Source organism: Balaenoptera physalus (genome assembly GCF_965194825.1).
Source record: "Balaenoptera physalus genome assembly, chromosome: 8".
NCBI lineage: Eukaryota > Metazoa > Chordata > Mammalia > Artiodactyla > Balaenopteridae > Balaenoptera > Balaenoptera physalus.
This window is the reverse complement of record NC_138887.1, coordinates 530,424-543,506: the sequence shown is the minus strand read 5'-3', so window position 1 is coordinate 543,506 and position 13,083 is coordinate 530,424. Positions and strand designations below refer to the sequence as shown.

The following is a 13,083-nucleotide window of genomic DNA, read 5'->3' as shown; positions in this document are numbered from 1 at the left end:
ATAAAATAGACTGTAAGATAAAGAATGTTACAAGAGACAAGGAAGGACACTACATAATGACCAAGGGATCAATCCAAGAAGACGCTATAACAATTATAAATATATATGCACCCAACATAGGAGCACCACAATACATAAGGCAACTGCTAACAGCTCTAAAAGAGGAAATCAACAGTAACACAATAATAGTAGGGGATTTTAACACCTCACTTATACCAATGGACAGATCATCCAAACAGAAGATTAATAAGGAAACAGAAGCTTTAAATGACACAATAGACCACATAGATTTACTTGATATTTATAGGACGTTCCATCCAAAAACAGCAGATTACACTTTCTTCTCAAGTGTGCATGGAACATTCTCCAGGATAGATCACATCATGGGTCACAAATCAAACCTCAGTAAATTTAACAAAATTGTAGTCATATCAAGCACCTTTTCTGACTAAAACTCTATGAGATTACAAGCCAATTACAGGGAAAAAAAGGTAAAAAACACAAACACATGGAGGCTAAACAATATGTTACTAAATAACCAAGAGATCACTGAAGACATCAAAGAGGAAATAAAATACCTAGAGACAAATGACAACGAAAATACGACGATCCAAAACCTATGGGATGCAGCAAAAGCAGTTCTAAGAGGGAAGTTTAGAGCAATACAAGCCTACCTCAAGAAACAAGAAAAATCTCAAATAAACAATCTAACCTTACACCTAAAGGAACTAAAGAAGAACAAATAAAACCCAAAGTTAGCAGAAGGAAAGAAATCATAAAGATCAGAGCAGAAATAAATGAAACAGAAACAAAGAAAACAATAACAAAGATCAATAAAACTAAAAGCTGGTTCTTTGAGAAGATAAACAAAATTGGTAAACCATTAGCCAGATTCATCAAGAAAAAGAGGGAGAGGACTCAAATCAATAAAATTAGAAATGAAAAGGGAGGAGTTACAACAGACAGAAATACAGCAGAAATACAAAGCATCCTAAGAGACTACTACAAGCAACTCTATGCCAATAAAATGGACAACCTGGAAGAAATGAACAAATTCTTAGAAAGGTATAACCTTCCAAGACTGAACCAGGAAGAAATAGAAAATATGAACAGACCAATCACAAGCAATGAAATTGAAACAGTGATTAAAAATCTTCCAACAAACAAAACTCCAGGACCAGATGGCTTCACAGGTGAATTCTATCAAACATTTAGAGAAGAGCTAACACCCATCCTTCTCAAACTCTTCCAAAAAATTGCAGAGGAAGGAACACTCCCAAACTCATTCTATGAGGCCATCATCACCCTGATACCAAAACCAGAGAAAAATGTCACAAAAAAAGAAAACTACAGGCCAATATCACTGATGATCATAGATGCAAAAATACTCAACAAAATACTAGCAAACAGAATCCAACAACACATTAAAAGGATCATACACCATGGTCAAGTGGGATTTATCCCAGGAATGCAAGGATTCTTCAATATACACAAATAAATCAATGTGATACACCATATTAACAAATTGAATAAAAAACATATGATCATCTCAATAGATGCAGAAAAAGCTTATGACAAAATTCAACACCCACTTATGATGAAAACTCTCCAGAAAGTGGGCAAAGAGGGAACCTACCTCAACATAATAAAGGCCATATATGACAAACTCACAGCAAACATAATTCTCAATGGTGAAAAACTGAAAGCATTTCCTCTAAGATCAGGAACAAGACAAGGACGTTCACTATTTCTTCTATTATTCAACATAGTTTTGGAAGTCTTAGCCATGGCAATCAGAGAAGAAAAAGAAATAAAAGGAATACAAATTGGAAAAGAAGAAGTAAAACTGTCACTGCTTGCAGAAGACATACTATACATAGAGAATCCTAAAGATGCCATCAGAAAACTACTAGAGCTAATCAATGAATTTGGCAAAGTTGCAGGATACAAAATTAATGCACAGAAATCTCTTGCATTCCTATACACTAACAATGAAAAATCTGAAAGAGAAATTAAGGAAACACTCCGATTTACCATTGCAACAAAAAGAATAAAATACCTAGGAATAAACCTACCTAGGGAGACAAAAGACCTGTATGCAGAAAACTATAAGACACTGATGAAAGAATTAAAGGTGATACAAACAGATGAGGAGTTATACCATGTTCTTGGATTGGAAGAATCAATATTGTGAAAATGACTCTACTACCCAAAGCAATCTACAGATTCAGTGCAATCCCTATCAAATTACCAATGGCATTTTTTACAGAACTACAACAAAAAAACTTCAAATTTGTATGGAGACACAAAAGACCCCGAATAGCCAAAGCAGTCTTGAGGGGAAGAAATGCAGCTGGAGGAATCAGACTCCCTGACTTCGGAGTATACTGCAAAGCCACAGTAATCAAGACAATATGGTACTGGCACAAAAAAGAAATATAGTTCAGTGGAACAGGACAGAAAACCCAGAGACAAACCCACACGTCTATGGTCAACTAATCTATGACAAAGGAGGCAAGGATATACAATGGAGAAAAGACAGTCTCTTCAATAAGTGGTGCTGGGAAAACTGGACAGCTACATGTAAAAGAATGAAATTAAAACACTCCCTAACACCATACACAAAAATAAACTCAAAATGGATTTGAGGGCTTCCCTGGTGGCGCAGTGGTTGGGAGACTGCCTGCCAATGCAGGGGACCTGGGTTTGAGCCCTGGTCTGGGAGGACCCCACATGCCACGGAGCAACTGCACCCGTGAGCCACAACTACTGAGCCTGCGCGTCTGGAGCCTGTGCTCTGCAACAAGAGAGGCCGCAATAGTGAGAGGCCCGCGCACCGCAATGAAGAGTGGCCCCTGCTCGCCGCAACTAGAGAAAGCCCTCACACAGAAACGAAGACCCAACACAGCCAAAAATAAATAAATAAGTAAATTTTTTAAAAAATGGATTTGAGACCTAAATGTAAGACTGGACACTGTAAAACTCTTAGAGGAAAACATAGGAAGAACACTCTTTGACATAAATCACAGCAAGATCTTTTTTGATCCACCTCCTAGAGTAATGGAAATAAAAACAAACAAATGGGACCTAATGAAACTTAAAATCTTTTGTAAAGCAAAGGAAACTACAAACAAGACGAAATGACAACCCTCAGAATGGGAGAAAATATTTGCAAACGAATCAACAGACAAAGGATCAATCTCCAAAATATATAAATAGCTCATGCAGCTCAATATTAAAAAAACAGACAACCCAATCAAAAAATAGGCAGAAGACCTAAATAGACATTTCTCCAAAGAAGACATATAGATGGCCAAGAGGCACATGAAAAGCTGCTCAACATCACTAATCATTAGAGAACTGCAATGAGGTATTACCTCACACCAGTTAGAATGGGCATCATCAGAAAATCTACAAACAACAAATGCTGGAGAGGGTGTGGAGAAAAGGGAACCCTCTCGCACGTTGGTAGGAATGTAAATTGATACAGCCACTATGGAGAACAATATGGAGGTTCCTTAAAAAACTAAAAATAGAACTACCATATGACCCAACAATCCCACTACTGGGCATATACCCAGAGGAAACCATAATTCAAATAGACACATGCACCCCAATGTTCACTGCAGCACTATTTACAATAGCCAGGTCACGGAAGCAAACTAAATTCCCATCGACAGATGAATGGATAAAGAAGTTGTGGTACATACATACAATGGAATATTAGTCAGCCACAAAAAGGAACGAAATTGGGTCAGATGTAGAGATGTGGATGGATCTAGAGACTGTCATACAGAGTGAAGTAAGTCAGAAAGAGAAAAACAAATATCGCATATTAATGCATATATGTGGAACCTAGAAAAATGGTACAGGTGAACCAGTTTGCAGGGCAGAAATTGAGACACAGATGTAGAGAACAAACGTATGGACACCAAGGGGGGAAAGCAGCGGCAGGGGTGGTGGTGGTGGTGGTGTGATGAATTGGATGATTGGGATTGACATGTATACACTGATGTGTATAAAATGGATGACTAATAAGAACCTGCTGTATAAAAAAATAAATGAAATTTAAAAATTAAAAAAAAAGTCATTCGTGACTTAGAGTGTCAAATTAACATCAATAATATAGATTATGATGCCAAATCCTCTCAGCTTCTATCGAAAAGCAATTATACTAAAATGTTCTACCCTCCTAAATGTTTTAGTCCTTATATTACTGACATTTTGTGTATTTAAAATCTATATTATCAACTAAATCAAGAAAAGTATTTTGGAATGCCCTATTTAATTGGGTGGAACGCAGTCCTTTGGGCCAAAAGAAGGCAAGGCACTGTAGCAGTTAAGAGCATTGGCTATGTGCCAGGCTAAGTCTGAATCTTAGTTCTGCCATTTAAGTTTTAAATAACCTCGCTATGTCTCAGTTATCTTATCCGTAAAAATGGAGATGATAATGAGCATTAAGTAGCTAAATGAGTTGATATTTACCAGACAAAGCAAATACTATAAGCGATCGCTCTCATTTTTATTAATAAAATTATTGCTGCTAAAAAAATTAAAAAGCCACTCGGGGAACCGCCGGGTGGCCTCTGGTGGCACCTGCCCACCTGCACACAGGCTGCTGCCCCTTCAAATCAGCAGAGAGCCTCGCCCGCCTCAGCTCCTGGGCCCCACCCTCTTCAACCACCCAGTGGGAACGAGAGTCAGGTCCTGGACACTCGTGTGAATGATGCGTTTGCGGAAACACAAGGAGAGGATGAGCAGCGAATGCATCAGGGAACCCGGTCTGCGGGGCCGGCGGCGCCTTCTCTCCCTCTGGCCTTTGGGCAGCGGTTTCCTGCTGGAAGCATACCACCCCCCCCCCCACTTCCCACCCCAGGGTGAGCGAGCGCCGCCTGGTAGAAGAGCAGGCGGGGTCAGACGCTGGGGATGGAACAGACTGTGGATCAGCAGAGGCAGGGAGGCCCCCAGAGGCCTGGCAGGCGCTGGGAGGACGCTGGGTGGTCCAGGTCGGGTGCACGAGGCCCGGGCCAGGGTCATGGCTGCAGGCCATGCCGAGTTAGAAAAACAAATTAGAGATAAACTGAATATTAATGGTTGATTTGCTAAGTAGCCCATCGTCGCTCTGCTCTGTCTGGACTTTTAAATCCTCCTAATGAACCTATTAATCTAAGCGGATGGGGAGCTGCCGAGTCCCATTTGGCACAGAGGCCACTCGGCGCTCCTCCACCCTGGGCTTTTGCTCCTGAAGTCACGCCTGATTTCTGGGCACCTGCTCACATTACCAAGTGCTGTGGGAACGTTAACAACTGCCAAGACCCTCAGTTCCTCCCGAGCTCTGCTGCTCGAGGGGGGACGCCGGAGCCCATGGGGCCAGGAGGCTGATCAGCACTGCCCCCAAGCGGACGGTGGTGAAGGAAGAAGTCGGCGATGTTGGACGGATAGGGCAGAATCCGATCCCACTGGAGGCACGTAAAGAGAGTTTATGAAACAAAACTCCCAACTCCGGGAGGACCAGATGCTTGCTCGTGAGCTGAGTGAAGTGCAGGGCCCTGCAGGCGGGGAGACCATGTGATGTATAACACTGGGTCTGCAGGGCGTCCCCGTCAGACACTCAGCCTGGGAAACGCTGGGCTGCGTTCCTACACCATCGCTTCATCAAAAAGACAAGGGAATGCAGAGAAAGCACCGGTGTGACGGTGTATATACACGTGTGAGCATGTGAGAGAGACAGACAGGAAGTTCCCACCCGCCCCCCAACCTGGGGAGGCCCTCCTACCCGGGGAGACCCTCACACGGTGACTGTCCTGATCCCCAAGTGGCTAGGAGCCCCCAGGGCTGTCTTGGACACGTGGGAAGGGATGCTTTGGGTGGGCAGAGTGAACGGGTAGTTTTAAACGTAGGCTTTATTATTATTCAGGCACAATGAGGCCAGCAGAGTCTCTGGTCGTCACAGTTCTCAAGAGGAGGGGACGTGCCTCACCCTGCAGGGCCTCACAGGGAAGCAGCAGAGTCAGTCAGGGAGCAGAGGAAGCCAGGGAAATCGTGGGCAACAGCCTCTATTGTGGTTTCCGTGGCAGGAAAGGGCGAGCAGACTTAGGACCGGCCAGTCTGAGTAATGCCCGTGGGCTCTGGGCACAGGGCTGCCCCGGTTGCCTGGCCCTGGCCCGGGTGAGGAGGGCAGGGGACAGTGGCCTGAGTGTGGGAACCTGCAGCAGAGGCTGTCTTAAGTGTGAAAGGCGTGCCCACCAGCAAAGCCTTCACTGTCTCCAGGGATTAGCTCGCCCTAGGGGGCCATCCCTCCAGAGTCAGGAAAGCCCAGGATGTCAGATTAGTAGAAACACGGAAAATAAAAAGGCCTGATGAGTGACTAAGGGCTGCACAAATCCCCTCCAATGGGCAGGCATGTGGGAAGGGAGGAGTCCCACAAGGCACAGAACCCAACCCAACAAAGACCTGTCCTTGGCCTGCATCCTGTGAGACCACCGCCTGCACTCACGCAAGGGACAAGCTCTTATGGTCACGTGAGTGCAGGACACATAAACCCAAAGCCCCTGGGCAGTTCCATTACACACAGAATTTTCCAGGAATGCAACCACTTTAAAACCCAGTGGGAGATTATTTGATGAGGAAGTTGTTCATCATTTCGGGAAACCACATCCCATCATGGGTGTGATGCCGGCTCGCTGTCTGAGTCTGCGGGGCAGCACAGCTGTGGCTACGGCACAGCCCGTGACCCACAATACGTGTTAGAGCTGAGACGCTTCCAACAAACTTGGAACCAAATGCCCTTAAAGTTAGCATAGTTTCATGAATGTGCTAAATGTTACTAATAAGGGTTTTCTGAAAACTATTTTACGTTACTGTCATTATATATATATATATATAGCATTATAGCACAGTAAGAAATCCATTGTATAAAAATTACACATTCAAATGATTCATAGGGAGGCTTCCTGTTAGATTTCAATCTTATTCTGATGCTGTTCCCAGGCATCTCCCCGTGTCTTCTCCATGAACCCTCTTTATTACTGTTCTTTTGTCCAGTCCACCCTCCATTTCCTGACACTGACTACAGAACACGATAACCAAAGTCTAAAAATCTAGAGTCTGAGTGGAGGCCCTGACATGGGGTGGAATTATAAGACGGATGTATCTGCCGTTTCATCATTACCAGCCCTGTGAGATGACACGGGGAATTATCTGATCGTACACTTTTAAATAAGACCCAGATCATTTACCAAAATATCATTCTTTTAACCAGTCCATTTGTGTCTAATTTTTCCTACTTTAATTAAAGTTATTTCCATCTTTATCATATACAAGTGAGTCTTATCTGTCATTACTTACCTGAATATTAGCTTTATTCTACTCTCTATCTTTATCTCCTCTGTTTCTTTTACTTGTAGTACCAAATGCTTTCTGATCATTTTTCTTCCCTTAAACATATAAACTTACTCCGAGCATCCGAGTACCTACCTCATTTTGTGTTTTAATAAAGTCATGGCTGAGCATTGAGAATTCGTATATTATTTCATTACGAATTACTTTGTCTTTCTCTTTTATATTACAGTTAAGACATTACACTAATTTTTAAATCATCTGCAGGTATCACGTGTGCAGGTAGGCTTTATTATCTGTGAATTTCATCTCAAGAGAGTCAAGGGTGTGTTACAAAATATTTGTCTTAAAAAGAGCAAACTGAGTCAGGGAACACCTAGAAATTGTAATTACTACTTATGGATCTGAGAGCCCACTGATATTTCCTAGCAATTTTATTTTTTGTTATTATTGGCAGACTTTGTCAAAGTTGAAAATAAATACTCTGTGTTATTTAAGGATATATAAATTACCAACTGCAATTGTTCTTTTAACTTTTGAAACAGAAGAATCAGGAATTTCATGATTAAAAAAAGGAGAAATATTTATTGCCATCTTTGGCCGACTCTGTGTCTTTTTGTTTTTATACCTGTGTTACAACGATCTTGGAGTTTTGATGTTTGATTTTGGAATACACTCTGGTCTTCCTATCTAGCCAGTAGTTCAACCACCCAGAGTGGCCCCCAACCCAATGCCAGAAAACCCCGGACCAGCGTGGCCCTCGTGGCCTCGGTCCTTCCAAAAGATAAGCAAATTGGGCTCTTAGGTCTCCTGGCCCCTCAAGGAAGACAGCTTTCCCTTCCCTTCTGAGCCCCAAGTTGACCTGATTTACCTTTCAGAAAAAAATAAAAGGCTCTCTAGAAACCGCCAGCTTGGCTGATAGTTCGCTGACTCACATGATAAGGGATGACTCAGTGCTTCCTCACCAACCAGCATTCCCGCCATCGCTCAGCTTTTCTGAGCCAACTTCCCCTCCTCCATGAGCTCGCCCAAGCTCCCTTTTCTTCCCCTGAAACATGATCTACAAAGTGGGACTTCTGAGCCCCAGACACCTCCCTCAAGGGCTCAGTCTTTTTTTTTTAACTATCATAAAGTACATATCACACAAGTTACCACCTTAACCGTGTTTAAGCAAACAATTCAGGAATGTGAAGTACATTCACACTGTTGTGTAACCACCTCCAGAACTGCTTTCACCTTGTACCATCCCACCTCCCCCTCCTCCAGCCTCTAGTGACCCCCATTCTACTTTCTGTCTCCATGATTTGGCTACTGCAGGTATGTCACTCAGCAATCTCCAGAGAAACAGAATCAAGAAGACATATATACATACATGTGTGTGTGTGTGTCCATAGACAGAAGTTTACTATGACACATTGGGCTCATGCAGTCATGGAGGCTGAGAAGTCCCACCATCTGCCGTCTGCAAGCTGGAGGCCCAGGAGAGCCAGTGGTGCAGTTCTAGTCCAAACCCAAAGGCCTGAGAACCAGGGCAGGCTGCTAGTACAAATCCTGGTCTGAGTCTGAAGGCCCAAGGCACATCAGCATCCAAGGACAGGAGAAGAGAGATGCTCCAGCTTAAGCACAGGGAAAATTCACCCTTCCTGTGCCTTTCTGTTCTATTCAGACCCTGGGTAGCTTGGGGGATGCCCACCCATATTGCTGAGGGCCATTTGCTTCACTCATTCTAATCTCTTCTGGAAACACCTTCACAGACATACCCGGCATCATGTTTCACTTGCTATCTGGGCATCTTTTAGTCCAGTCAAGTTGACACATAAAATTAACCATCACACTAGGTATTTCATATAAGTAGAATCATACAGAATTTATCCCTTTGTAACTGTTTATTTCACTTAGCATATAATATCTTCAAGGTTCATTCACCTTGTAGCAAGGGTCAGAATTTCCTTCTTTTTTAAGGCTGAATGACATTCCATTGCATGTATAGACCACACTTTATTTACATATTCATTCAGCGATAGACACTTGGGTTGCTTCCACGTTCTGGTCACTGTGAACAACGTTGCTATGGACGTGGATGCCCCAATATCTCTCTGAGACCCTGCTTTAGATTCTTTCGGGGTCAGTGCTTTGGGTGTTTGCTGCTCTTGCAAGAAGCCTCTTCTGGTGGCAGCATCTCTCTGGTCTGTCCTGCCCCTGAGCTTTCTCCACCAACTCCCAGACCCTGTTCTCCAGGGCATCTTCTGGACAGTCGTGGTCACATCACTTCTCCACCCTGCACCCATTCATCAAACCTCCCCTCCCTCGAGGCAGTGATTGGGGAACTGGGCATAGCCTACGGCCAGGTGATTGATTCCCAGTGTCCAGAGCTGCCAGAAGCAGCAAAACTTAGAAAATTAACGAAAACCTCATTCTGAGGAGATCTGGAGGTCCAAACAAGAAGGACCACATCTCTCTACAAGCCCAACATGCAAACTCATCATTGGAGCAGGAAGCAGAGCCAGGAGGTGCGGGGACGGGCACAGATGGGGATGAGAGGAGAGGGGGAACACACACGTGAGTTCTCAGGAGCCAGGCGGGAGCGCCGAGCAGACAGGACCAGCTCAAAACCGGTGGATCTCAGCGCACATGCACGGTCCATCTCGCCTCCAGGGCACATCATCACCTTTCGAAAGACACCTGCTCACAGCACGTCCACATTTCACTCAAGGGTCTGTTCTTTCAGTTCCTCCGGGAAGACAGAACCAAGCCTCTCACAGTTTTTAAAGGAAGAATGGGAAGAAAGAGCATTTCCTCGACAAAACCACTGGAGTAAACTCTTGGCCAACACCAGGCTGCTTTGCTCCGAAAACATGTCTCTCTCCCTTCTGTGCTGTTGTATGCACCACCACCCCGCCAATCTTTTCCTCTTCTTAAATTATTTAGCATTCTGAGAAAACAAAACAAAAAACAAAACATAGAGTCAATTTTTACAGTCTATCTCCTGCACTAGTTATTGTCATTTTTAACATAGAAAAGAAAAAATTGTCTTCTAGGTATGTGCAAATCTATGCTCTTGTGTGCTCATTAAACCTTTTTATAAATTCACTAAATTTAAACTTTACTTTTTAATAAATAATTGGTTCAAGTTATTTGCTAGGATTTCCACTGAGATATTATGTTTTTAAACTTTGACCTGAGAATTTCAATTTTCTTTCATAACTTTGCAAAGCATATTGTCATTTTTCTTTGGATACTTTGAAATATTAATTTAAATTCTTATAATGAAAACTAGTGATTTTTATTGCTTATGTCCTTGGCATAATGTTTTGAAAGGCCTTCCCTCTCTTTAAAATCATACTTTTCCTATTTCTTCATTATTTTTAATGCTACTTATTTTGATGAATTTATGAATGAGCAAAACTTTTTCTCCCTAATAGACTGACTGAATTATGTATCTTTTCTCCTCGATTAAAAACACCAACTTTGATTCAAGGTCAGCACCACAGGGGCATGAGATGCTCCCTCTTTCCACCCCCTTCAATGCGCAACTCGTAAAACACCCGTGACTAAGCAAAGGTTCTTCTGCCCAGTACACCAGGACCCTGGAGAGACCCTCACACCTGCCTGTCTGAAGGTATAGAGGAGGCGGGGCCTGTGATCCCCGTCCCCACTGGGGCCACGACAGCTGAGCCCACAGCCCGGAGAACCACAGCACCCGGGAGGTGGGGCACGGGACCCCAGGCTCACAGCACAGAGGTGCCCACAGCAACAGGACGGGGCCGACAACCACGGGCCCTCCAGCGACGGTGGCACCCATGACTCCAGCCGCCCTGTCTGACAACCCCAGACCTGGGGGAGACACCTGGCACCCCGGCTCCTCCCTGCCCCCCCTCGCCATGCCAGGGCAGCAGTGCCCTGACCCAGGCCACCTGGGATGCAGGGGAGGTGTCCTCCAACCTGGTGCCCCCCAGTGGCAATGCCAGTGACAGAGGGAACCAGGACTCCAGAGACGCAAAGAGCAGGAACAAGGACAGTGGGGACACCTCTGGCACAGGCCGTGGACGGATGGGAAGTTCTGAGTCCCAAATGCAGCCGGAGGCCGCTCGGGTAAGAGAAACCAAAAACTTGAGCTACAGCACCACCTACTGAAAAACCAAAAAAGGGCCTCTAATCACCAATCTGTTGAACTGTTAGAATCAAAGTTAAAAAATGTTTTACCAAAATAAGAAAGGTGTTCACTACTTCAAGTGTGCCAGCAGAGGAGAAATTCATCCAGCTCCACAAAACACCATAACATGACAGCACAGAGAGAAAAGTGACAATTCTCCAGAAACCAAACTTAAAGTCACAGAAGTTTGTGATCTAACTGATAGAGAATTCAAAATAGCTGTCAAGAAGTAACTCCACGGGCTGTAAGAAAACTCAGAAAGTCAGTTTAATGAGCTCAGGAATAAAATTCAAGAACAGAAGTAATACTTTGCCAAAGAGATTGAAACTCTAAAAAAGAACCAAACAGAAATTCTGGAGCTGAGGAACTCAATACATGCGAGGAAGAATGCAATAGAAAGCTCTGGAAATAGAGCAGACCACATGGAAGAATTACTGAGCCCAAAGATAAAAATCTAGAAATGATTCAGGTAGAAGAGGAGAGGGAACTAAGATTCTTTAAAAAATAAAAAAATTCAGGACTTCGCTGGTGGTCCAGTGGCTAAGACTCCACACTTCCACTGCAGGGGGTGCAGGTTCAATCCCTGGTGAGAGAACCAAGATCCCACATGCCGCGGAGCAGCTAAGCCCATGTGCCACAACTACTGAGCCTGTGCTCTAGAGCCCGTGAGTCACAACTACTGAGCCCACACGCCACAACTAATGAGCCCACATGCCACAACTACTGAGCCCACGTGCCACAACTACTGAAGCTCGCGTACCTAGAGCCTGTGCTCTGCAACAAGAGAAGCCCCCACAATGAGAAGCCCACGCACTGCAACAAAGAGCAGCTCCCGCTTGCTGCAACTAGAGAAAGCCCGCGTGCAGCAACGAAGACCCAACACAGCCAAAAATAAATTAATTAATTAAATAAATTTTTTTTTAAATAAATAAAATAAAACACATCCTATCAACTCCCTTTCTGATGTCTTATTTAAAGAATAAATAATTATCCTAATGTTCACATACATCGGTTCAAACTGTTTTTTAAGTTGATTTTGTCATCTTATAAAGTGCAGAATTCTTACCAGGAATCAAGTTGTTCAAGTGCCATCCACATAAGAAGTAAAGGCCTGAATCAAACAGAATCATCCAGCAAACCCAGCCAAATGTCATGTCCACTAGTTCCAGAGACTGGTACATATTATCCCACTGAATCCCTGGAAGGAAGAGTAAGGTCAGAGTCAGAACTGCTCACCCTCTTTCGGGCAGACTTTGGTGAGGTGAATTCATCAGTCCTGGAGGCAAAGCTGAGTGCAACTAAAACAAAAGGAAGGTCAAGGCCATGGGCCCTGTACCTCCTGTGAAATGCTAGCTTCATCTCACCCTGATTCAAGGACAGCAAGTGGGTGACCATTATCAATGCCTGAATACCTAACATTTTAAAAAGTTTAAAGTTTGCTTTACTTATATTTATATACTATCTATATAGTATATATATATATATATATATATATATATATATATATATATATATATATATACTATATATATTACTTATATTACCTGCTTAACTAAAACAATCTATATTTAGGGAAAATAAGCATGTTTTAA

General features: G+C 43.4%; 1 protein-coding gene across 1 annotated transcript in view; it reads right to left on the bottom strand.

Moving 5' to 3' along the window:
• ABCA13 (ATP binding cassette subfamily A member 13) overlaps nt 1-13,083 on the bottom strand; it is a gene marked incomplete at its 5' end in the record, with an annotated part of 329,842 nt that overhangs the window by 177,201 nt on the left and 139,558 nt on the right. Inside the window, 1 exon segment of the mRNA XM_082473913.1 lies at nt 12,558-12,689. Coding sequence (XP_082330039.1) covers nt 12,558-12,689 — 132 coding nt within the window.